Source organism: Pseudorasbora parva, chromosome 17 (genome assembly GCF_024679245.1).
Source record: "Pseudorasbora parva isolate DD20220531a chromosome 17, ASM2467924v1, whole genome shotgun sequence".
Classification (NCBI taxonomy): Eukaryota; Metazoa; Chordata; class Actinopteri; order Cypriniformes; family Gobionidae; genus Pseudorasbora; species Pseudorasbora parva.
In genome coordinates, this window is record NC_090188.1 from 12,817,684 (window position 1) to 12,845,382 (window position 27,699).

The 27,699-nt window shown below is 37.9% G+C and overlaps 1 protein-coding gene across 1 annotated transcript; it reads left to right on the forward strand.

Annotated features, from left to right (window-relative positions):
- The first annotated feature begins 734 nt into the window (after positions 1-734).
- nsd2 (nuclear receptor binding SET domain protein 2) lies at positions 735-27,454 on the forward strand. The gene is made up of 24 exons (XM_067422014.1): positions 735-1,165; positions 2,642-3,360; positions 3,503-3,689; positions 5,225-5,385; positions 5,495-5,956; positions 6,063-6,143; positions 6,255-6,420; positions 6,608-6,667; positions 6,785-6,894; positions 7,045-7,141; positions 7,269-7,387; positions 7,903-8,013; positions 9,693-9,816; positions 9,912-10,112; positions 16,456-16,635; positions 16,743-16,899; positions 17,359-17,561; positions 17,651-17,754; positions 17,939-18,208; positions 18,290-18,406; positions 24,149-24,290; positions 24,457-24,563; positions 24,800-24,995; positions 26,417-27,454. Exons 2-24 carry the CDS (start codon positions 2,656-2,658, stop codon positions 26,725-26,727), a joined length of 4,371 nt encoding a protein of 1,456 aa, XP_067278115.1. The 5' UTR covers positions 735-1,165; positions 2,642-2,655; the 3' UTR covers positions 26,728-27,454.
- The last annotated feature ends 245 nt before the right edge of the window (positions 27,455-27,699 follow it).

Consider the following 27,699-nt stretch of genomic DNA (forward strand, 5'->3'; position numbering starts at 1 on the left):
AGAGTTCAAAACCAGAACAAAAAACTACGTTTGACAAAAAAAATGCAGCTTTACATAAGTCTTAAATGTTTTAAACAAGCGATGCGGCTTGTTTCAATACGTTATAATACTACACTGATTTTTTTTTTTTACAAACAAAAACACTTGCGAAATATTAGTATTGAAACGAAACATAAATTAAATGAGTACGGTTAGTGCTTTTGAAGCGGCAATCATTTCAATGGTTTGTGAACCCTGGCCAATGAGGTCTATGATACGGGCCTTGCAGTCATTGTTGCCAGATATCACTAGAAAAATAAGAAAACTTGTCTGATAAAATGCGGTCCAAACGTGTCATTAAAATGAGTATTAATAAGCGACCTCTGCTTTTTGTGTACTTCATTGTTTTGTTCTTGCATAAATATACATAATCATTGCATTTGTCCATAATTATATATTTTAAAAATAAATTAAATGTTTCAAATACAGCATGTATACTTCAGCTTGGTATTAGACAGCTGCTATTACTTTACGTACTACAGGGGAAAGTACTACCAACATACGCGTGGGTATTTTAAAAATAAGCGCAAAAATGAAACCAGCAAGTGTCTAGATTTGATAAATCATCGAGCGGAATTCTTTAAAAAAATAAACGAACATGGCAACACACTCTGGCGCGCTTATTTCCAGGTTGCCAGACCCTCGCATAAAGTGCCCTTCCACTATGCGCTCACCTCTTATTAATTGAATACATACAAATATGTTTAAAGCAGAAGGTACAGATTCCACTATATTTAAATTTCTGCAAACAATTACAAATAATACATTCAAAAATAGTATCGTCATATTTTAATACATTGACGTAAAACTCAGCATTCGCCATATTTTCTATTTGCAACTGGCAACAAGATAACGAATTCCCCCCCTCTTGCATCTGACGTCACATGCTGAGAAATTGCCCTCCTCAACTCCTCGAGCAGTGATCTGTGTAGCTTTGCCATTTTTCGAAATAAAAACAAAAACAGATGATCTCAAAATCTCATGCCTTTATGCTAAACTACGACCCTGCGATGAAGTTTGTTGTACGCCAGGATAAGTAAAGATGTTCAACGGAGAATCAGCCGCGAAGAGAGGGATATTTGAAAAGGCCGGTTGAATTGTGCCGTCGCGTGTCAGCCAATCGGATGTGAGTATTTTTGGCGCTGATTGGGATGAGAGAGTTTCCCGCAAGCTCCTCAATACAGGTCGGGAGTAATGGAGATGCTGTAAACAGGTTTATTTTCCCACAGAAATAACTTATGGCACATCATATTTGGGGGGAATTGGTGTCTCTTACCAGCTGAAGTGGGATATTAGAGGGTTTCTCTTATAGATAAACGAATCGTTTTGTAGTATGTCACTGACTGAGGCAGCAGCTGCAGCTGTACCTCACTTGCTAGCTGGCTAGTTCGCGAGGTTTGTCAGCTTCAGTTTGAAGAGTAAATTATTTCAGTGAGAAAATAAAACGTGCCATTTGGGTATAATGTGTACCACAGCCACCTCCTCAGAGATTACATATTTAATAGCGTAGCAATGTTTGGGTCGGATCGACTATTTTGTGTTCTGTCGAGCAATTTCTTTGCTAACATCATTCAGTTAACGTTACTTTCACGAGACTACGGCTTGATAGATTTTACTCCACTTTGTATACATTTAATTTCATCTGAAGTATTGCAGCATTTCAACCGAGAGCGCAATTCCCACTAAGCTGTTTTATTTTGGTGTAAAATTATTATCTGAAGTTATTATCTTTCAGTTTGCTGTGGTCTATTAGGACGGTTAAACGAGTCCATCAGTGACTCATCCATAATCTCCCTTCATTTATGTTAACGAGGCATCCTGACTGTTCAGCCTGAATAACAATAGCTTGATAACTGCCTCTTGTTTAGGACTGAACGGACATTTGCATCTGTGCAGTGACTATTTTACATAAAGCGTTGGTTCTTGTGCTGCTTTAAAATATGAGAATTGCCATTGTGCATGTTACAAAAAAGGCGATACGTTTGTTATTTCATTAATAGGACTCTCAAAGTGCTCATTTTACATGGGATGTGTTTGCTTGTATTATTGTATTTTGTTTCAGGATTCATTTAAGGAGGTTGCGTCGGGATTTGTGCATTGAACTGAATTAAAGCGGCTGGCCACCCACTCGCGCACTGCCAATCCTCCACGGAAGCCATTTTAATGTGGGACCAAACCATTCCATTTCCCAAACTCCATCCTCGGCATATAACCCACTCAGTTATTTCATTGAACCACAGTGTCCCACGCGAGCTGTAACCTTTTTTGTAATATTTGTGACTATTTAAAAACTGCAGCTTACGACATTCGCCACAGGTGCAGTGAACAAAAAAACGTATTACATATTTACGGCGTAAACGCGATTAAACAAAACAAAAAAAAATCATTGTTTATTTTGCGACTATATTTTATTTATTTTATTTTAAATTTAGTTCATAAACAAAACTAGGAATTGATTTCTAAGGTAGTTGCTTACATTAGAATTTATTAGAAAAATATAATTAGAATTCTATTTTACTTATAAAACTGATGCGCTCTATCCATTCATCCATCTATCTATCTATATCAAACTTACCCACATTTCTCATTTTGTGATTCGCAGGTCCCTGGTTAGTAATGACAGACAGTAAGGGGAGATCACTGCCTGCAATGCCAGAGCCCAGGAGTCCTACCACCATGAAACAGCCGTCTGATTCACCTGGTGGATGTAAGAGTCGGGGTGATGGGAGCGCTGACCCTACTATGCTCATGGAGAAAGCTGCTACCCAGCTGGCGGCTACACCTCAAGAAAGTGTTCTGCAGATGATTGGCAGTCATGGTCATAACCACACCCACGAGCGGTTGAAGGACCTGACTTCCCGCTTGTTAAATGGCGATCAAGACAAAATTCCAAAGCTCTGTGCTGCCACAGCTCCACAGCCTCTTCTCAAAGGGGTGGAGGCTCTTCCTCAACATGCCAGCCCTCCGAGGAAGTCCAGCGTTTCTCCTGAACTCACTTTCAAAATAACCAAATGTGTGGTAAATCTAGGCGGGAAGACAGGCCGATACGGATCGGATTATGAAGGGGAAAGAGAAGAAGAGACGGATGAACCTTTGAGACTATCAGAAGGTGTTCTGTCTTCTCCAATTGGCAGGAGAGAAAGACGAAAGAAAAAGAGGGGGCTTGTGAGGAAGAGACGTCCGATTTTAAGTTCTGTCCGATCCCCTCTGCTGCAAACCACCATAGATTCGAATGACCTTACCATTGAACCGTGCATTCTTCCTACTAATGAGCAGACTAATGGCGAGATACCTACTAGTGTAACGCCCATCCCTATCCAGGTATAGCATAATAGCACACATTTACCTGCATGTAATCAACCTCCATTCTCCAAAATTAGTTTTGTCTTAAGGAAAATGTATTGAGCTCTAGTAGATGATATTATATTCTTGAGATTTACAGTTGTTCATTTCTCTTTTGCAGCAGCCTGTGTATGTTTGTGAAATGAGTGATGTTTCACAGGACGTGGATGATGTGAAAGTTAGTGGTACAGAGACACATGTGCAGTACTCAGTGGGAGATGTTATCTGGACCAAAGTGTCTGGATACCCGTGGTGGCCATGCATGATCACTACAGACCCAGAGATCAACATGCACTTTAGGTCAAAAGGTAAGGTTTGCTAGATCAGTTGACTTATAGTTTTCCAGCACCATTTCCTCAACCAACAACAGATTTGCATCATTCCTCTCTTACTTAATTACTGTCAGTTTGTGGCGTCGGATGCCAGTATGATGCTTTTGTAACATTGGATCCACCTTTTCATTATGATTGGTATTTCGACATGTGAGAGCCTGTATAAGAACTCAATCTAGAACCGTAACTGATTGATGTTGACTAAAAAATAATTCAACAGTCAGATGTTAAAAAATACAACTGTGATAAGAGAACTTTTAATTGAGTTCAACTGAATGCAAAGGCTACATGAGAGTGAGTTCAAGAATTTAGGTGCCATGGCACACTGAATGATTTACCACCCATGGAAGTCAGGATCTAGGAGACCGCAAGGAAACAAACCTGAAGTAGCTCAGAGACACAAGATCATTGAGGGATTTAAAGATTACAAGAAATACTTTGTAGCAGAGCTGCATGATTAATTATTATTAAAATACTGCAATCTCGATTAAACAAATACGCAGTCTTATTCCGAAATGATGGGGATTCACTAGGTTCTATCAAACCTTTGACTAGTACGATCAAAGCAAAACATGCTAATTGCAAGCTATCTGAGATAAAGATGATGCAATAATGTGAACAAGCCGTGACAAGAGTCTTTTACCTGACCTGAGACCTACTGGTTCCGAAAAACTTATATATTGTTTGCGTGCCATATGCTGTTGTAAATGTAGTACTTGAGAGCACATGCGCACAAAACAGCAGATGGCAAGCAAAACAAGGCATGGAAGATAAGCAGGATCTCTTGGGTTGGTGAAAAAATTACCACAGTGTTTTCCTGTTACTGTCAACACTGCAACATTTTTTTTTAGTTTGAGTTTCAGAGCAATTTGTCACGTTTACACCTGCTCACCCAGCAGTTTCATAATTGGTACATGCTTTGGTGTGCTGTCTGCTGAGAGGGCCGCTGTGTCTTGATGGAACTGTCTGTTTAGATGCATTTGTATGCAATCCTACAAGACAGCACCTTGCGAACAGTTTAAAAAAAATGTTATATATATATATATATATATATATATATATATATATATATATATATATATATATATAATATAATATAATATAATATATTTAAATATATATATAATATAATATATTTAAATGGACATGGTCGGGCTTAAATCTACCAGTCTAGTCATGTCGGGGTAAAGGACGGTTACGACGGGTCAATTCGGGCTTCCGTTTAAAGCCCTCTAGCCAGTGATGCAGATAACTAAACACTCAGAGAAGAGTTGTGACCCTGTCAAAAACAACACTTACATTTGGTCCAAAAAGATGGTTTGAAAGCTCTGATAGGGGAGAGCACAGATCCTGAGGAAATTGTTTGCATAATTGTGACCCTGAGCTAACGTAAGCAGAGTGCAGGACTTGCTTCCAACTGTCAACAGGGCAGCATGAGAAATGTAGCACCTGTGGGAAGTGGATTTCTATTTTGTTATTTTTATATAATAGATATTTTTGTATTTTGACAGTGAATAGCCGCACTGGATTGTTGTACCATGTGCAGTACTTCGGAGATGCTCCAGAGAGAGGATATGTCTTTGAGAAGTGCATAGTCACCTTCTCAGGAAAACACCAGTACCAGTCACTTAGCCGCAGCAACAAACTACCCATTGATATCAGTGGAAGGAAGGTAGAGTAAATCATGTGCATCTTTCACTAATGGGGGGATTTTTTCCATACATTTGTTGGAATTTCATGATACTTCTTGGTCTCAGACTTCTTTGATGTGATCTCTACAGCGGGCAATTCCACGTAAGTTTCGGGAACAGTGGGAGACAGGTGTGTCACAGGCGACCGAAGCATTGAATCTACTAATAGAGGAGCGACTGGCCAAATTCAGCTTTGTTTATGAAAAGGGAAAAGCCCAGTTCAACCCTCATATTCTACAAGAGCTTCAAGCACAATGCAATCAGGGACCACAGCAAGACCAAGCTCAGAGGGAGTCTCAAGAGCTCGTCAGCCTCACTCCCCCTGACTCCACTCATTCCAGCCCCAACTCCACAACACCTACCACCATCCCAGGCCTCTTTTCACACCCCACAGACAGTAGCACTTCATCAGGGAAAACCACCCTACCCAGAAAAGCACCTAAATCATCAGTGAAGAAGGATCACAGCAGACAACGTGGCACAACACTGAAGTATAAGAAGACACAAGCTTCCTCTGCAAAACAGATCCCTCTGACTGAGTCTACTGTTCAGGTAGCAGACAGTTGATATGATTGGCATGGTTTAGTTCTGTGTAGGATAAGAATTAGGATTTTATTGTGATGCTAGAGATGTAATGTTTTTAATCTTGCCATTGTAGGATTCCTGCATTTCATCAGAGACACCTGAACATCAGATGAAAAGAAAGACGAATGCTGGGAAACGGATTTACCGGAAAAAAGTTTGTTTGGTCTCATTATATTAAAATATAATATATAATATAATAGTATTCTGTAGTATTTTTGTGGTAATCACTTTGTCTTCATTTAATTTTATCTTTCCATATTTGAAGGACCTGCTCTGTATTGATCTAGACCTTCAGCTAAAAGCTCCTCTGAAGAAACAGAGACAGATCAGGCAGAAGTTTCCTGCCGCACCAAATTCAGTGAAGAAGAGAAAAATAAAGGCAGGCGTCAGTATCTCTGACACTTTAGTACCCACTAATCCTGGATATTCAGGTGAGACATGTAACCTAAAACAAATTTAAAAACAAAATGTAAAATGTAACTGTAACTGTAATTTTTTTTCCTGTCCTGCTCAGTGAGCATCTCTTTATGCCTTTCTTTAAAAAAATTACTTAACGTTTTAAGGCTGTTGTTGCATGTATTTTTGTTCTGTAGTAATTTTCATTTTTTGTATTATCAGATATAAAGGTATCAGTACTAAGCCCAAATCTCTTGGAGAAGGAGGATGGCTCTTCTAAAGGTGTGTGGGTGGTTTCGTTATTAGTTGCAACACTTAAGTTGTGTGTAGAGAAGATATATGGTATGGAAAAACCTAAAATTCTTTCAAACTATAAGCATGCATTCTGCCTTTGTACAGGAAAGAAAAAAGGCTACAAACGTTTACGAGAGACAAAGGTGGATGTGGCACTGCAGCCTAAAATGAAAACCAAGCTTGAAAAGGAGTTGAAAAAGCAGAAAGGCCAAAAGGTGATATGAGTGAAAATGCTATGTATTTGCCCGAGCTGAGATATTTTTGCATTATATATTTTTTAAATCTTAAAAAAATGAAACTAATAACTCTTATTAAACATAAATCTTGGCAATAAAATATTCTTTCTTTTCCTCCTTTTCTGTCAGAATGCACCATCAGCTGAGGCCGCTGTCACTAAACCCAGGGGGAGGAGGCGGAAAACAGACAGGAATGAAAAAAGGAAACAAACTAAAAAAGCCCCAAGTAAGTCTGCAAACTATTATGACCTACAGAAAAGGCTCAGTCTAAATACTGTTCATCTTTGTGTCCTTTTTATATTTGTTTGTACAGTTCCTCTCTTTCTAAAATTCTGTTTTTCTTTGTTTCTCAGTTGAGGAGGAGTCTCCTGCTAAAGTCAAAGGTGTCAGGAAGCGGAAACGGGAGTCAGGGAGACAATCGTTACCTGTTGCATCCAAAAAGCGCCGCAGGTCATCTTACCTTGAGCCAGAGGTGTGTGTATTTGTTGATTGTTTTGTAACATTTGAAACATCATACTTAGAACCTAAAAATTTGTATCCCATTTGAAAATATGACATGCATCATGTCTTTCGGTTTAAATATTTAAACTTTATTTAGAACCGTAAATTAATGGTTTATCACTTTTGCCTGCAAGATGTCCTTTTTTTATTTGTCTATTTTTTTTTATTAACAAACAGACATACAAACTATAATAGTGCAGTAACTGGCAATTGAATAATTGCATAATTCTAGAAAAATAAAAGTGTTTGTGTGTATTCATGAGCAAAATTACCCATTTACTATTCATTATATTATCACTACCATCACTCCTTATCACCATCACACCCCCATCATTGTATTAGTCAGTCTTTTTTTTTTTTTCCTATGTAATATTTATCATTGTAACCACTTTCAATCGATCAATTAATTTGAGATAGTATGATAATATAAAATAAGATTATGCAAGATTTCCTTTTAAGTAAATCTATTTTTAATGCATATTTCAGAGTTTGTTGTGTGAGCAGAGACCCGATTCTCCCAGTGACAGTACAGATGAATTGCATCCCTCAAAGAAGACAGAACGCACTGCCGGTGCCAAGAAAGAAAGCGTGTGTCTGGTGAGTGACCTGTCTGTGTAGAGGTGTTGAACTCTAGTTGACGCGTGCTGTGTAGACATTGAGTAGGGCTGGGCAACAAAATGTCTTAACTGAACTAAGGCCTAATCCTGGTTTAAACTAAGCCCTGTCTGTGAAACCAGGCCATAGAATTTTATATTATTAATGTAGACATGTATTTACGGAAATGCATTTATAATTGAAGATATAATTGAAACTTATATTTCAATGGGTCAAACTGCTGGAAACCTTGATAAGTTGTTTGGTGTCTGTGAAAACTATCCGGCCGTCATTTACTGATCTCCTCAGCTGGTCTTACCATTCTGTGCGTAAGCTCTCAACCAATGATGCGCTGAAGCTACACAAGGACCGCCCTCCTCATTTTCATGTTGCACACGGAAAAATAAAACTAAATGAATCAGTCGATCAATAAATGTAAAAATAAATACATGTGGGAATAAATAAATGTAATTTTTTAAAAATGAATTAACAAATAAATAAATGTTAAAAATATTGTTTTATATAAAAGCAGAAAATAATAAATTAAGGGAAAGGTAATACAACATTTTATTTGATTAAATAATTTCTTTTATCATTTAATTATCAATAATTATCATTTATTTTATCAAGTCGTTTATTCTGTTATTTTTCCTATTATCACATTTATTTATCTGTTTTTTATTTATTTACATGTGTATATTTATTCATTCATTCATTTATTTTTAATTTCTGCAGGGTTGGTCATACATAAACATCTTTATGAAACAAACACAATAATTTATCTCTCATCCATTGGTTGGAATATTATTTTAGTATTACTTGGCCTGCCCGATCAGTGTATATAAACGCTAACCACACACACACACACACGTGCTTACACCCAGATCAAGAAAATAATATTATTTCACTATTTGAGATTCACCGGCATGCCGACGGGCTTGTGTTTTGGTAAACGTACGTTCTGGAAAACACATAGCCCTGGGACTACTATTACATATATGAAAAAGACGTTTTACATAAGTGTGTTGCTTCTTTCCTGTCGGATCCAATATAGAAAGCACAGCATTGTGTTTTAATCTCAGTATGTCTGCAAATCCAGCTCGACCTGAGACTTGTTTACAAATGATTCTGCCATGAAATGAAGCGATTCTGAACACGTGTACATGTCTACCCCACGTGAGCTAGAAGTTTATTAAAAACAAATTAAGTATCACACATTCTTAATATTATGATCCAAAGAAAGCTTATGCAGCGACTGTGTTCTTTCACAACCAGGAAAAGCACTATATCTTATCATCTTGGGCATGTTTATTGCTGCAGGCTAACGTGATCTGAACAGCTCTATGAGTTGGTGGGCGGGGCTACTGAATTAGATTCGCTGTAGAGGCGTGTTTCGCAACAGATGACGTAAAGATGCGCACACGACCGTTTTCTGGTGTCTATAAAAGCTTTTCTTTGACTAAAAAGGAAGTTTACAACTCTGAAACTTACAGGATATTCTTATTTTACCATGACCTTTTATATATCAAAAGCTCAAGGGAAAGTTTATTTCTCAATTCATCACCCCTTTAAACATGAAATAAATTTTTGTCAAGATTTGACATTTGATAATATCGTCTGATAATTGTTTTTTGGGCTTAGTGCTCACCCTTACATGAGTGATTTGTGTTGCTGTTTTAAAGGTGTGTGAGCAGACAGGGGAGGATCTAGTGATGTGTGAGGGTCAGTGCTGTGGCTCATATCACTTGCATTGTATTGGACTGGAGCGATCAGCAGTAAAGGTGCTCTGCTCTGCCTGCAGCTCAGGTGAGATACACTGTCTTATGATATTGCTGGCATTTGTGTTTAGAAAAATCAGCTTTCACACTATTGTGAGCTACAATTTTCTTTCACTTTTTCAGGAGTGCATGTGTGTTTCACCTGTAAGAAATCTGAAGGAGAGGTGCGTCGTTGCTGTGTTCTTCACTGTGGCCGCTTTTACCATGAGGCCTGTGTGCGGTTGAACGCCCTGACCGTGTTTGAAAACCGAGGCTTCCGCTGCCCTCTGCACACCTGCCTCAGCTGCCATTACAGTGGCCGTGGCACCGGCAAGGCCACCAAAGGTACTCTTACTGACATGAATGTTTACGCACTGTCACCAAAGATGATGCAATATAAAGTGGGTCCAAAAAAAGACATTTATATTGTTTAACTGCCATGTACTAACATTTAAAATGAATAATTTGAAACTGTGCACTTACTGTGTAAATGCATGTTATGTTCAGGGTTCGTACGGGTGCTTGAAATCCTTGAAAGTGCTTGAATTTTGATGTTGTGTTTTCAAGGTTTGAAAAGTGCTTGAATTTTGGATAAAGTGCTTAAAAATGCTTGAAATTGTAACTATGTCTTTTACAACAAATACCTATCTGAATAAATAGTTTGTTTATTAAATGTAGAAATAAAATGTTGGAGAGCCTAAAATGAAACCTGCTGTGCTCGCGATCTGCCTGTCTATTTCCGTGTGACTCCGCCCCCATGTTGTCGTTTCAATGAACGTTGGCTGAAAGATGCTAAATAAGAATTTTGGATCAAACGGGCACAAACCCCACGAAGTGCCTCCTGTAAAGTTTGCAAAAGGTAGGCTAAGTCATAGACTTTCAAGTAAGCTAACTAAAGTAGTTTACTGTAGCCTACACATTAGCGCCTATTTGTTTAACTTGCGCTATTAACTGCTAGCTAGGAATTCGCATTAGTGACAGAGTATATGTATAATGTGATAATGTAAGATTAGCATGTCCGTTATGACATGTTCATTTGTAGAATAGGCAGTGAACGTAGCCACAAATTAAAACCTACAAACATTAGCTCAGTGCATAAAAATAGTGTCAGATGATCATACAAGTAACCATGGGCGTAGATTACGCGGGGGACGTGTCCCCCTCACTTTTAATAAAATGTATTTTCGTCCCCCGCGTTTTTACTGGGTCTCACCGATGCTAGTCGACCCGCTCCGAGCGGGATCCGAACTGGCGTTACCTGCGCGGGGGCGTGCAAGTTAACAGGGACGCTAAAAACAGCTCTCTCTAATCTCGGTTGATTGCGCGCTTCTTGAGGTCACGGTCAAATGTATTTACATAGAAACCAATGTGAATACATCAAGATTTAAATTCAGAGACAAAAAATAATCTATGCATGACCTGTCATTTTATTCGCATCTAAATACAGGGTGTCCGCGGGGTTTTAAAAAGTATTAAAAGGTGATAAATCAAAATTGTCAAATTTAAGGCCATTAAAAGTGTTAAATGTGGTCTCAGAGGTATTATTTTTTTCCAAATGAGGTATTATTTTTTTCAGACTATCAGGTGTCCTATTCTGATTGAAATTCTATCTGCGTTCGCGTTAGTTCGTTTAAATACGGGCTTTAGCATATCTGGGCACATAATCAAAGATCTTTCGTCTCCGTCTCAACGTATGTTTGATGCTGACGTCATATTCAGTGATCGTTCGGCATCATCTCCGAACACTGCGCGCTCAACAGAAGGGGCTGGCTTACGTTTTATTTTAGACTTGCTTCAAGGCATATCTTCAACGACTATCATCATAAGAGCAATCTTAAATGATTTATATAAAGTCTAAAATGAACAAAAAGAGTTGTGAGAGAATGAGGCGCGAGCCATAAACGGTATATAAACAGTGAGGTCCGCATGTCTGTCGGCTCTTAAAGGGACAGCAGCCAATAAAGCTTCCTGTCAGTAAACTTAAAGAACAAAGGGAACAGAGAAAGCTTTAATAAGGATTAACTATTTAATTTATAGTTTATGCAGTGCAGACTGCATATAACTTTGATAACTTTATTACATTTCTGTATGTTTTCTAACTGTTCAGACAGGAAGGGCAGGAGTAAACATGACATTTATTATGGGTTTATGTTAGCATTGTTTTAAGTTTACTTAAATTAAAAACTGTTATATTTTTGAAGCCTAATAATAAATGTAAAAAAAAAAATAAAATCAGTAGCTGTATTAATATCAGTAAAACTGGCCTTCATTCATAAAAATATGCCATTTAAACAAGTATTTAAAAAAACATTTACAAAAACTTTTTTTTTAATTGCGATTAATCACAGAAAAAAATGTGTGATTAATCTAGTTAAAGTTTTTAATCGATTGACAGCACTAGTTTTTAGTATTTTGTTAAATTCAACAACTTATCACAGTTATAGAAATGTAATATTTGGCTCAGGTTTTGTTGTTGGAAAAAACACACTAAATAATTGAATTGCTGAATTACCAATTATTAATGTAAATCAAATGTGTATGCAGTAATGCTTCTCCTTAACCATCCTTTGTGAATGTTGAGATGTATTTTTCTGTGTCTGAATGATAACTTATAACAGATTTCCTCCTGCTGTCGATTCTAAATCGATGTTATATATGTCCAAATCTGTGTAAATAATAGAAAGATCGCTGATTAACACTTGCAATTCAGTGTCGTGATGGTTTTAAAAAATATTCTGAAGGTAGTAAAAAAAGGTATTAAAAAGTAGTAAATTTAACTTAAGGATTGCTGTATATACCCTGAAATATGAGGAGGGCGCTCTCACAGAAAGTCCAAAAGCGGATTCGTAATATCCAGTCACGCTGGAGCTGCAGCTGAAGGAAAACAATCGTTATGATGATGAAACGTGACGACGACAATCAGACGATTGCGACAATATATATGCTTTATGTGTGTTTTTCAAGCCATCTCAATGTAGGCTATTGATTGACTATAAAGTATAGGCTATCATATGAATAATACAGCTTTTAATGTTGAGTATCTTCTGCTCACCAAGGCTGCATTTATGTAATCAAAAATAGTTCAAACAGTAATATTTTGAAATATTATTACAAATTAAAACAGCTTTTTTCCTATGTGAATATATAGTAATTTATTCCTGTGATCAAAGCTGAATTTATCATTACTCCAGTCTTCAGTGTGACATGATCCTTCACTAATATTATTATCTGTGTTGAAAACAGATGTGCTGCTTAAAAATGTTGTGGAAACCATGATAGCCTACATATTATTTTTCAGGATTCTTTAATGAATAGAAAGTTCAAAGGATAGCATTTATTTGCATTCATTAAATAAATTATCATCTTTTGTAATATTAAAAATATCACTTGTAATCAATTTAATGCATGTCTGATCAACAAAAGTATTAATTTCTCTCTTTTTTAATTTGACCACAAATGTTTAGATGGTTTCCACAAAAATTAAGCATCACCATGAGCAGCACAACTGATAATAATCATAAATGTGTGTTGATCATCAGATCCTCATCTGAGAATGATTAGCGAAGGATCATGTGACACTGAAGACTGGAGTAATGATGATAAATTCAGCTTTGATCACAGGAATAAATCACACTTTACTATATATTCACACAGAGAACAGCATGGTTTACATTAGAATATATATATATATATATATATATATTTTTACATTGCATAAAATCTATGGAGTGTTAATGCACAAGTGTTTGTAGGCTAGTATATAAACCAATTATAAAATTGGCACAAAAAATAGGAGAATAATATTATAGATATTAATTAGTGGTTATTGTTCAGCAGTGTATTTGATATCTTGCCCAATTAAAAGCAAGAGATGCGATAAATTATATTGGTCCAAAAAAAAAAAAATAATTTCTGCCCCCCTCACTTCTGAAAAGATGGCTACGCCCCTGCAAGTAACTTAGTGCTGTCAAAAATATCGATATATTTTTCGATCGGTCTGAATTTCGCACGGGATTAGATACATAATTCTACAAATTCCTGCAGATTTTGCGCTCCTATCTGAAGTGGGCACATACCGTTATAAAGCCGACCTCTGACATACATGTAAATAAAATAAAAAATAGCTAATTTTCCCAGTTTATTAATGGTCAAATACACACAAAAAATGTTACACTGTTCATCTGGGTGTGTATTAACGTGAATACAGCCGTAAACGGTTCAGAAGAATGAGTAACAGGAACAGTGTTTTGATTCCACACTCGTGTCAGGTCTTGAAGGGGCAGCAGTTATTCAAACTACAAAAAGACAAAAGATCACCTGCTGCTCTTTACTGATTATCTTGTGTAACTTTAACAGATTAATATGTATTTAATTTTTACAATAAAAATCCAATGTTATTTTAAATTTGATAACTTGTTTATTTTTTTAAATTCAGTGTCTCACCTGAATACAGTTAGACCTAGGCCTACCTGATTTATTTGTGCTATTGTTTTTGCTTATTTGTTCTTATTTTATTACTGTTTTCTCTTCTTTTTACCATTTGAAGTCAAGCTTTCTTGTGCTGTATGTAAGCTACTGCAACACAATTACCCCATTGTAGACCACGCACTGTAAGCATATTTGTGAGATAATTGTAATGGTAATTGATCAATGATTATGAAAAAAAAGCAAAGCTTTATCATATAAAGTGATCTCTTCAGAAGAAATACTTGATTGCCTAGACTTTTAATAGACATACACACACAAAAAAGAAATTAATTAAAAATAGAAAAGGTCAATGAGGTACATGTGATTGACTGTCTACCTCAAAGACGAATGTTTTCATTTTTAAAATGTTCAATAAATGAATTGAAAGTTAAGTGAACCCGTCGAGTGATTTTGTTTAGGCTAATTGTTTTTACAATTACCCCAAAGGCAGGTTAGATAGTAAGCAAAATCTACTTAGACAGAGATACATTTAAAAGAAATAAAACTTGTGATTTGGTTAAATATCTGATCCTGCTGCTTTACGAAACACGATTTTGGCTGTTTATAGTATTATTATCTTTTTAATGTGATGATAAAGTGTACTAAATAATAATTTTGACAATGTATTGGTATGTAATTTACAGCGGTGTTAGGTGCTGGAAAAATCATTAAAATTGACCTTGAAAGTGCTTGAAAAGTGCTTGAATTTGACCTTTGAAAAGGTGTACGAACCCTGTATGTTGCACTTTCCTCTACCCATGAACTCACCCTTAATCCCAACCATAACATGTCTCTAACTTTACCTGTATCCCAGTTTAATAACAGCAAGAGTTTTTGAATACAACATAAACACAATAAGTTGATTATACCAAATTATTGTTTAAAAACTTAATATTACGTGGGACTAGTGTTGTCACGATACCAAAATTATGACTTCGATACCAGACTAAAATACCTCGATACCGATACTAAATCGATACCACGGTAAAAAACAAACAAAAAGCAGAGAATATAAATATAATATGACAACATAACTTATTATTCATTGTTTAATTTTTTTTTACTAAAAATTCACTTAGCCAGCATGTTCCTGCCCTGGTTTTTGACCATTCCCTCCTCTTATTGCTATAATAACTGCATGCCGATGTGAACATCCTTACAGGGATTACATTATCAATCATGTTATCATTCACTAACCTTTCACTTCTGAACAGGTTAGGATGACCAAAATCTTATTTCATGATTCGAGTAATTTAATATTTTTTAAGATGTTATCTTATAATTATAATATAGATTTTTAATTGTATCTTGTTTTTAAAAATTACAAACAATATGACAAAAACAGTTCATTTTCAGCTAGCCTACATTAGGTCTATTTAACAGTAGCAAGTCAAGAAAGAAATTAAATAATCAAATATAAAACTGCTCACTTAGTCTACACTCTAATTTAATTCTACACTAATTCTTAATAAATATATTTTAGTTATTTAGCCATGCATGTGGTGGTTTTCTATTTTTCATTGTTTGCATAACATTAATCAGAATATTAGGTCTGGCTTAAGACCTGCACTGATCTAATTACCTCAGCTGTAGGCTACATGTTCACTAAAGACATATCCGACTGTGTTTACCTGAATACTTGCCAGACCATGCATTTTTACATATTTTTGACCATTCAAGCCCAAATAATAAGCTGCGAAATAACTGAATGGCGATCGCATGTTTGTTGTCTGAAAGGTGTGCGCTTCAGATCAGAGTCTGGCAGCACGAGCACGTCCCGTGCCGCGCCTTTTCTCCTCATGCACGCATATTTCTGTTGCTTTCTTTGTCATGCGTTGCGCATATATATTTAACTCTTCTGCTTCTAATGTTTATTAAACGGCTAAAGCAGAGCTCTGCACACACGTCCTGACACCTGCTGTCACACATCCACGCAAATTAAGAAATACAGCTCATAGGTGCTGTCCTCCTTAAAGTACCGGTACTAATAAAAGTCCATATCGTACCGTTTGTAATAGCAGGGTATCGCAGTACTTTTCTAGTACCGGTATATCGTGCAACACTACGTGGGACCTTGTTTCATTTCATTTAATTCAAACTGCAAACGAAAAACAACTCTACATGCTGTTAAATAAAAACACTAAATATATCACTAACTAAAGGACTTATTTAGTTGGTGTTGTTTTTATTACCATAAGCATTTCCCATTGTCCCCTTGCAGGAAAAATGATGCGTTGTTTGCGCTGTCCTGTGGCCTATCATGTTGGAGACCTGTGCGTTGCTGCGGGCAGTGAGATGCTGTCATCTTCTGCCATTGTGTGCACAAACCACTTCAGGGCTAAGAAAGGCTACAGTCACCACTCCCACGTCAACGTCAGCTGGTGCTTTATCTGCTCAAAGGGTGTGAATTCAGTCATTTTAAAGCTCTGTTTTATTCCTTTTTTAATGTAGACCATCTGAAATTAAACATGATGGCACTATATAAATGGATTCTTTTGTGTGTTGAAGGTGGGCGTCTGCTGTGCTGCGAGTCATGTCCAGCTGCATTTCACCCTGACTGTCTGAACATCGCTATGCCTGATGGCAGCTGGTTCTGTAATGATTGTCGCTCAGGGAAGAAACCCAAATACAGAGATGTTATCTGGGTCAAACTGGGGAACTACAGGTCAGTATCTTAACTGCACCACACACCTTTAGTTTAAACTTACTGAACTCCTGTCAGATGTTTATTTTATTTAGGGGTGTTGGTGGTTGCTTGGGCTACAGAGTGCTGTTACTGAAATTATATTTTCAGACTTTCGATTTTTGCCTAGCAAATGAAAGTCATATCTAGCCATGTCTGTATCATTGCAGAATTTGCACATGCGAACTATCACGCACAGCACTTGAATGCAGATGCACAGGATGTACTGTCAAAATAAAAGTCCAGCAACCAAAACTTAATGGCCAAACATAAAAACTTTAAATTATAGGATGATGTATTTGCTTTGGCTATATATCTTGTGACAGTTTCCACAATAAGCACCACTCACATTTTTTTGAGGAAATTATAAAAATGACTAAGCTACATTTTTAAGGAGGTCATTTTTCCTGTCCTAACCTTTGACCTCATTTAAAATTCTAGATGGTGGCCTGCAGAGATTCGTCACCCTAAGAACATCCCAACAAACATCCAGCACCTGCGTCATGAGATTGGAGAGTTCCCCGTGTTCTTCTTTGGCTCTAAAGACTATTTCTGGACACACCAGGGCAGAGTCTTTCCTTACATGGAGGGGGACAGAGGAAGCAAATACCAACAGACTGGCATTGGGAAGGTCTTTAAGAATGGTAAAATATTCTTTGCTCTATTATCTTATTTGTAATCTCAGTCTTGTAAGTGCTGTTATAAAAGGGTTCCTCTGTATCTATTTGTACAGCTCTGCTGGAGGCAGAAACTCGCTTTAAGGAGATCGAGATGGAGAGAGAGGCCAAAGAGGCTCAAGAAAACAACAAGAAACCTCCTCCTTACAAATACATTAAGGTACTGCTATTCAGTATATGACCTTTTATACAAGATTCCCATGGTCTTGGAAAAACCTGGACATGTCAGTGTGATTTCCCAAGCCATGAAACTTTCTGTAGTCATTTTAATGTTATGTAAGTCTGTTTATAGAATTTTTTTATCGAATTTCATTGAATTTTATTTCTTTAATTTTTATTATCAGGTGAATAAGCCTTGTGGGCGAGTACAAGTCTACACTGCAGACATCTCAGAGATCCCCAAGTGTAACTGTAAGCCGTCAGACGAGCGTCCCTGCAGCTTTGAGTCTGAGTGTCTAAACCGCATGCTGTTATACGAGTGCCATCCTCAAGTGTGTCCGGCTGGAGAGCGCTGCCAAAACCAGGACTTCACCAAACGCCTCTATCCCGAGACCAAGATCATCCGCACCGCAGGCAAAGGCTGGGGCCTGCTGTCAATGCGAGACATTAAGAAAGTGTGTGCGCTAGCTTTCTAAAAGATTTATCAAAGGAGATTGACCATACGTGATTGCTAATTGCCTGTTTGTGTCATTCAGGGAGAATTTGTGAATGAATATGTGGGTGAACTGATAGACGAGGAGGAGTGCAGAGCCAGAATCAAATACGCTCAAGAGAACGACATCATGCATTTCTATATGCTCACTATTGACAAGGTAAATAAAGGTGCCATGTTCGCACTTCTGCTCGTTCATGCATGGGGCTCATGTTTGATGTTGGCATCAGGGATGGAAATTAAAGGGGTACTTTAGCGCTGTAAAGATTAATCTGTATTTAAACTGGGTCATCAATGTAGTAGAAATCCCAAAGCCACCTACTGGATTAGAGTTGAAGACACTATAATTAAAAACTGAAAGTGTTTGTTCAATATAATGAGTGAGTCGCCGGTCAAGTATCACAGCACTGAGCACTAACTGCAGGAGTCAGATAAATGAGCTGATGAGCTCTCATGATGAGCGCTGAGGTAATCGTGACTACACTCGCGGCATACATTCACAACGCGAGTTCAGTCTTGCGCGTTTCAGTTCATGCCTTTGCAAGCTTAACTTTCATAGAAATTAATTTGAGAAGTTAAAAGACTTGCATTGCTCACCATAGCTCCGTTTCAATGAGTGCCTGTAGCTGGGCTGAGCTGTGAGTGTGATCTCCATTCCCCATGCGCGGGTTCAGAACATGCGGAAATGGCTCCCTCTGCTGGCTGTAGTCTTTAGCCTTTGGCCAAACATTCCTCCTATGATGCAAATATCGTCAATTTGCGTCATAGGAGGAATTTTTCCAGAAATAAAATGCATAAATCTCTTGTCTCAGGGAGATCTGAGGGGGGAAAGCACATTTATTTGAATATACTCCAGGGTTTCTACTGATACAAAGCCATATGCTAATCGCTGAAGTAACCCTTTAACTTTTTTGTCCGATGGCTACTGTGGCTGGTGGATTTCAAAATCTACCAGCCACTCAATGTTTTTACCAGCCGTTATCTTGTTTTTAAAGGTCCCGTTCTTCGCGATTCCATCTTTCAAACTTTAGTTAGTGTGTAATGTTGCTGTTAGACCATAAATAATACCTGTAAAATTATAAAGCTCAAAGTTCAATGCCAAGCGAGATATTTTATTTAACAGAAGTTCCCTTTCAAAGCCTACAGCGAACGGCCGGTTTGGACTACAGCAGGAAGTGCAAGGATGTAATGACGTCACTAGAACCGTTTGTTGACTAACCCTCCGCCCACAAGAACACGCAAAATAGGGGGCGTGGTCTTGTTGCTCTCTCACATGGAGAAGAGCGCGCATTCAGCGCTTGCATCTCCCCGTTATGGTAAGAGGCGAGACCTTTTCGGGCAAAGTGAACGTTTTTCTGCGCTAAGCTGGTGTCCAATCACAACACGGAAAGCACTGGCCAAATCAGAACTTGTTACATATTTCTGAAGGAGGGACTTCATAGAACAAGGAAATCATCAGGCCGTTTTTAGGACAGAGAAAACAGCGCTGTACAGATAAGTCAATTGTGTGAAAAATACTGTGTTTTTTTTACATGCGAAACATGAACTCATGTTATATTGCACACTGTAAACATAATCAAAGCTTCGAAAACACGCGAAGGACCTTTAACCGACAATGTGCAACTGCATGTGAAAATGAATACTACAAGATCTACAATACTTAAGCAGTTTATCAGGGTTCCCGCGGGGTCTTAAAAAGTCTTAAATTCAGAAAGTTACATTTAAGGCCTTAAAAAGTCTTAAAAACGCCCAGATTTTCATCCTAGGTCTTAAATTTAATTTACCAAAGTCTTAAAACTTTTACTTCCGTTCAGAAACAAAACCTTTTAGTTTTCTTTACCCGACTGCTTCATGCATTTTTACTCCTTACACTTTTCCTTCAGCTTTTCAGAAAGCTGCGATTGGCAAACGGAAAGCAAGAAATTACCGTAATAAACCATATTTTGGCAAAAAGCGCTATTTGTCTTTAAGGATTTTTTTAAGCGCGCCAAATGTTGAGGATTTACGGTCAAATAGCGCTTTAATATGCTGGCGCCAACACTCGCATTCTAATAGGGTTAAGCGTAATGTATTCTGATGTATTTGATCTGACTGGGTGGGCAGCTGTCAATCTCAGGCCCAACCGTAGATCCGCCCCTATCATAGGTTGGTTGTTTTGTCTGGTATGCACTTGTGTCTACGCGCGTTTTCAAAGAAAATGGGTCTTTGCACACTGAGTCCGATATGCGTGATCCGAAAAAATCGTCACGCACAGAGACCTTGCACACTGAGTCCGATGCTTATTAATGAATGTGTTACGGGGAAAAACGCAAAACAAGACAAAGTGACGTCTAGTGAGGATGATTTGTTTGTCCTGAGGAGATAATGGGTTCATCTAACGTTACTCCTGTGATCGCGTAGAGAGGAGAGTTTCCATATCAAGCGGGATTATCCAGATCGACCGATTCAAAGTTGCAGTTTCAGTGGCTCAGTTTGATGCTTTGCTAGCGATACTGGAGACATATTTAAAAGAAGACCACTAATTTCTGTGAATCAATTGATCCCGAACACCTGGCAGTATGTCTATGGATCCGATCACACACACATACACACACAGACAGACAGACAGAGCTTTACAGACCCTTACGAAACATAAATATATTGCAATATATTTGAAAATATCATGCAATATATTCACATATAACGTTATGGGATTTAATATTTATATTTTCCAATATATTGCAATATATTGAAAGCGGCCATCATTTGTATATTTTCCAATATATTGCATGAATATATAATATATTTTATAATGCCATCAATATATTATTCCATATATTAAAATATATTTCAAGAAAATATATTGGTAAATATATTTTCCTTTCGTAAGGGGAGACTTGATGTGCTATAATTATAGCTGTGATATAATAATATTTGTAGCATTTTTGCTAGAATAATATGTATGGTGGCTCTGAGTTGTCAAAACATCTCAAAATGCGTTTTTACGGATGCGAAAACGCAGAAAATCGAACCTGTTCCAAAAAATTTTTTGACGGACGAAAGTTTCGGAGACAGTGTGCAAGCGTGATTGACATAACGTGAGTTCGAATTTATTTTTGGAAGTGCGTAAATTATTCTAGCAAAAATACCACAAATAATATTATTATATCACAGCTATAATTATAGCACATCAAGTCTCTGTTAAGCTCTGTGTGTGTGTGTGTGTGTGTGTGTGTGTGTGTGTGTGTGTGTGTGTGTGTGTGTGTGTGTGTGTGTGTGTGTGTGTGTGTGTGTGATCGGATCCATAGACATACTGCCAGGTGTTCGGGATCAATTGATTCACGGAAATTAGTGGTCTTCTTTTTAATATGTGTCTCCAGTATCGCTAGCAAAGCATCAAACTGACACTTTTAATCGGTCGGTCTTGATCCCGCTTGATAAGGAGGGGAAACTCTACGCGATCACAGGAGTCTCTCCACATCTCCTCAGGACAAACAAATTATCCTCACTAGACGTCACTTTGTCTTGTTTTGCGTTTTTATCCCCATTCATTAATACGCATCGGACTCAGTGTGCAAGATCTCTGTGCGTAACGAATTTTTCGGAATACGAAAAACCGCATGCAAAAATATCGGACTCAGTATTTTGATATCAGTTTCTGAGTTTATTTAATGTTTCTATAACTGAATCAATAAAAATAGAATGTTTGAGAGTTTCTGAGATCATTTATAATGCTTTTAGTAATGCGTCGTGTTGGTCTTAAATTTCACTCATAATGGTCTTAAAAGGTCTTAAAAAGGTCTTAAATTTAACTTACTGAAACCTGCAAGAACCCTGGTTTATTTAATCTCGAGTCACAATGAAATACTAATTTTCTTTTTCTCTTATACACACGCAAATCATGAACTGAAATACATTTCAATAAGTGAGTAGGGCTCTGTGCGCTGTTTTTTTTTTTTTTTTTTTTTTTTTTTTTTTTTTTTTTTTTTAACCTGGATGTGGCATTTTGATGATTCATGGTCTTTTATGTTTTATGTTTTTAGTCCCAACAATGAAACTATTAGTCTTGGCATCTTCTGAAACGTGTTGATGACATACTGAGCAGAACATTGTCAGTAGGAATGCAATGAAATCAAAATTCTTGGCCGAAACCAGAATGCATATTTAACTGTTTAAATTAAAAATTAATCTTTATTAAACTTAAAAAGCTATTCATTTAGGAGCAGTGATTGAAGGACATCAATCACTGCTCCTAAATGAATCTTTTGTTTTACAATAAACAGACAGCAGTAAAGGTTACTACCCCTTTAAGATCTAATGCATGGATATGCGTCATCTTTCTCGACTGTATAAAGTAGGGCTGCATGATATTGGAAAAAAATTACATTGCAATATTTTTTTCCCCAACGATATATATTGCGATATTGAGAGCCATCAATCAAGGTTAAAGTCAATAATTACCATTCCATGATATTAATAATTTCACTAATAAGCAAGCTGTATATTACAAGTGACAAAAAGAAATGTTGGAAAGTATGTGTAAACATGAAACTAAACCTCCAGGAGGTAGCAGCAGGTGACCGCCTTAATGAGTGAGTCACTGAGTCGTTCATTCAAACGATTCATTCGAACGCTGAATCATTCAGTAACACACTTGTTGCTGTGAGAGAGATGTGTTACAGGTCTCCAGTTAACGATTTTCACTGCTGAAATAGAACAAAAACACTAAATATTGCATCTAAAATGTAAGTGACTTTAAGTGAATGTTAATTAGTTGTTTATGGCACGAGCATCAACAGCACGACCCTTATCGTCAGTTCATAATATATTATTATCCACTATCGATTGCCACTTACACTAAATTTCAAAAAATCCACTCGTCCCAGACAAGCGTTAATTTCGAGCCCTGCTTTGTTTTCGTCGTAAAGAGCTTTGTAGTGCCGTTTTAAGTGATCAGACAAATTGGTGGGGTTTTCTTTTTTTGTGGCCAACTTTCTGACACTCCATGCAAAGTACCTCTTTTTGGTCAACATCCTCTTTTTGTACCCGAAATAGTCCCAAAAAGATGATTTCTGGTACGAAACCTTTTTTTTTTTGCGGCGGATCCTCTTCGTCGCACATTTTAGCAGTGAATGTTTGGCCGTGAGCGGTGAGCAGCGGCACAGCGAATCAATCACTGTGCAGGCACGTGGAACGTCAACAACAAACTCGTGTTTACGGTGTGCTTCCGTTCTCTTAATACACCATGGGCTACTACCCTTCATATCGCATGTTCCAGTGATGTGACTATCGCGCACATCGCGATGTCGATGTTAAAACAGAATATCGTTCAGCTCTAGTATAAAGTTCACTTAAAGGAATATACAGACTGTGTGCTTGGATATGTTGACGTGCTTCTTGAGTGAGTTGGTTGTACATTCAAGTGCACGACTTGAAAGAGAACTCAATATTTGCGCGCTGTCAAATGTGTGTGCGCTTTCGGATGATGCACAGAGACGGATCTTCTCACAGCGCGTGAGTTCTCATTTGCGTCTTCTGGCTCTACACGCGGGTGATGACGGCGAATATAACTGGTCATATTCGAACGTAAGGCAGCATTCGCAATAAACAAAGTTTACAAAGAGGTGAAACAGTATGCTATTTTTATTTACCCGCCACGGTGGCCGATAGGTGAAGCGAGTTTACCCACCACAACTCAAAATCACCCGCATTTGGCTGGTGGCGGTTGCTAATTTCCATCCCTGTTTGGCATGTTTGGACCCTATACAGTAGAGCCAAAGAAATGACAGTGTTGCGTTAGGACTGCCACTGAACTGCTTCATGTGGCACTAAAGGTCACAGTACTACAGATCATTACATAACTTGATCACGACAGCTTTGTGATCATTCTACCTTCATCGTGCTATACATCGTTTGTGTGCAGGATCGGATTATAGATGCTGGACCCAAAGGGAACTACTCCCGCTTTATGAACCACAGCTGCCAGCCCAACTGTGAGACTCAGAAATGGACAGTTAATGGAGACACACGTGTGGGCCTGTTTGCTGTGTGTGACATCCCTTCCGGTGAGCTTTATTTGTTTAAGGCAGCACTAAGCCAAATTGCACATTTGTTAATAGTTTGTTATTGTTATAAGTTTAAAATATTTTAGTTTCATTGTGAAACTGGCAGGAAAGTTGTTTTATGTTTTCCTCCTCTGAATAAAATGGCCGTTTGTGTCAATGTTTTCAGGTACTGAGCTGACTTTTAACTATAACCTGGACTGTCTCGGGAACGAAAAGACTGTGTGCCGCTGTGGAGCGTCCAACTGCAGTGGTTTCCTAGGTGACAGACCCAAGGTCAGTGACTGTAATACATTTTATTTCAGCCTCTGTTTGAGCCTTGTATAGTGTGAGCTATCACCACAGTGTTAAGCGTTTTGAAGGGCACAAAGTTTGTCCCTATAATATTTATGTAGCTGATGTTATCATCCAAACTTGTTGCACAGCTACTTTATTACCTTTCACTCCTTGAACTTGATAAGTGTATGTAAATGTAAATGCCGTGACACTTGCTTTTCACCTATCAACTTCAGAACGGTCATCCTTCTGAGCCCAAAAACAAGCATCAGAAGAAAAAGCCCAAGCGGAAAAGGGCACGGAATGAAGGCAAAAAGTCTGAGGACGAGTGTTTCCGCTGCGGTGACGGAGGAGAGCTGGTTCTGTGTGACAAGAAGGGCTGCACTAAAGCCTATCACCTTTCCTGCCTAGACCGCACCAAGAGACCATTTGGTAACTATTACTCTAAATTGCTATGTCAGTTCATTAAACGCCTAACATTAAAGGGGTGATGAATTGAGAAATCAACTTTCCCTTGAGCCTTTGATATATAAAAAGTCATGGTAAAATAAGAATATCCCTTAAGTTTCAGAGCTGAAAACTAAATTTTTTGTAAAAAATAAAAATAAAAAAGCTTCTAAAGACACCAGGCCCAGAAAACGAGGCTCGTAATTCAATGACGGTTTGGAAGGGGGAAATGCCACCTCTATGTGTACGCTGCTTCGTGGAGCTACTGAGCAATAAACATGCAGAAGATAGCAAGATGATCTTGAAAAGGCAAAAAAAGTTTGAATCCAGTGTCGACCTGTGTCTTGTTTACCAACGATTATCTTGCTAGCAATGTAGAACAAAGATGCAAATCCAAGGCACTCTTCTTCAAATTATTTAAAAAGCCTTTTTAATCATTTGAAGAAGAGTGACTTGCATTTGCATCTTTGTTCTACATTGCTAGCAAGATAATCGTTGGTAAACAAGACACAGGTCGACACTGGATTTGCAGACATATTGAGATTAAAACACAATGTTGTGCCTTCTTTATTGGGTACGACAGGAATGGTGCAGCACACTTATGTGAGTAAAACATGTTTTTTTGTTTGTTTTTTACATGTGATAGTATTGCATCGTTACAGATCGATTGTGTACGTGTCTAACAGAAAATATCTTAGCACACTGTCACAGGCTGGAGAATCCCTTATTTGTTGGTTGATTCAGATTTAGATCAGATCGGATATGTTAGGGGCAGGGGGCTAGCAAAGCCCAACATCCCAGCCTGTATGTTTTCCAGACCAAAACGTAAGCATGTCGGCAGGCCGGGTGAATCTTAAATAGTGAATAAACATTCGTTTCTTGATCTGCGTTCACTCTCTTGAATTGATATTTGAAGAGCTCGTGCCCGCTTATGTGTGGGGCGGTTTGCGCTTATGCACCGATCGAGTCAAGTAATCAAGTTTTATCAAGTAATAAAAAAAAAATCAATCAATCTCGGATGGATATGAGAGATAAATCATTGTTTGTTTGATAAATATGCTTTTGAGAGCCCTGTCAGATAATTATTCCGGTTGCCGCTTTGAAAACAATCCCTCCCTCGTGTAAACTCACCGGAACTGACAAGGGAGTTGAAGCTCATTAAATATGCGAATCTTATCCAATTCAGTCTCCACGCCCATCAAAACCCAGCGTTCAGGAGAGAGCCTCAAAACCACTGTAGAAAATTGCCTATTAGTTATGATGTTTTTGAATGTAAAACATCATTAGTTGACCTCAGACAACAATATAAATTAATTTAAAAAGCCAGTTCATTACACCGTTAACATTTTTGTATATTTTTTTTAAATTTGAGTAATTTTAATTTGGAAATGTGTGTGTTCTTCCAGGTCGCTGGGACTGTCCCTGGCATCACTGTGATGTGTGTGGAAAGAACTCCGATGCTTTCTGCCAGATGTGCCCTAACTCTTTTTGCAAGGCTCACCAGGAGGGGGCGCTGCGGTCTCACCCTCTCATGGGCCAGCTCTGCTGCCAGGAGCATGAAGACTCCGATATCCGCCCTCAGGCAGAGACCCCGGTGGAGCACACAGCTGAAGTAACCTCATCCACCAAACCACGCAAGTACAGGCGCAGAACGGAGGCCAAAACCAGCAGCAAAGCACCTCTCAAGAAGAGGTCCAGAAAGAGCGCTGAGGTGTAGTGGGATATCGAACTATGGAATTGTCCTTTTCTCCCACTGATCCCTGCCGCCTCCTCCTCCTCAGCTCCTGCCCCAAATGATTCAGTGATATTGACGTCGTGTGACTGTTCTGCCAAGCTGAAAGCACTGTACGTGTCTGATCAGGGAAGCGTGTTAACACTGTAGAGCTCCTCAGAGCTGCCGAATCAGGTCTCCCTCCACTCACTCTGCCTCCTTTTATTCCACTCGTGTGTGTATGTGTGTGTGTGTATGTATGTGTGCATGCACTGCCAAATAGACGACAGAGCCGACAGACTGAACACCTCAAACAGCATTACAGACGCCAAACTTGAAACCTTTTTACGCCGTTATGAATCTTGGCATAGATTTTTTTTTTTTTTTAAACAGTAGATATGTATATGGAAATGTATATGAAAAACCAAAATTATAATAATACTGGATTTATTGTTAGTAACAGGTGCCAGAAGTTTTTGTTTTTAACAAGTGGTATCTTTAAATAAGACACTATGGGTAGCCCTTGAATGACATTTTTAGAGAGTCAGTTCCTATAACTATAGAGCAGCACAATTTTTTTTTTTTTTTAATAGCTTGGTTCATTTTTTTAGCTCATTTTTGAGTTTGAGTAACCAGGATGTTAGAATGTTAAATCTACGTATTCAGAGTTTTAAAACGGCAAATCATGACGGGCTTCTTGTGATACTTACGAGAAATAAAGCTGTTTCAAACAGTTGTGGTGTGGGATTTTTTATTTCTATGTTTGTTTAAAATGTCATTTTCAAACTTGCGTTTCCATTTTTGTTTGTGGGTTGTTAAAGCTCAAGTCCTGCAAGGTTTTTTTTTTTTTTTTAAACAAGAATCTGAAAAAGTACATAAATGGCCTTACCCTGATTCACAACGGCAAGATCATCATAATGATTATATAATTGGAGCTGTCAGGTTGATTTTGCTGGAAATGTCAGTCATGTGATCCGT

What these genes read in the sequence shown, in the direction of transcription:
- nsd2 (XM_067422014.1), top strand. Translation starts at nt 2,656, where the DNA reads ATGACAGACAGTAAGGGGAGATCACTGCCTGCAATGCCAGAGCCCAGG. An exon ending in GTGCTTTATCTGCTCAAAGG is followed by an intron (nt 16,636 to 16,742) that starts GTGTGAATTCAG and finishes TGTGTGTTGAAG; the next exon opens with GTGGGCGTCTGCTGTGCTGC. An exon ending in TCCTAGGTGACAGACCCAAG is followed by an intron (nt 24,564 to 24,799) that starts GTCAGTGACTGT and finishes TATCAACTTCAG; the next exon opens with AACGGTCATCCTTCTGAGCC.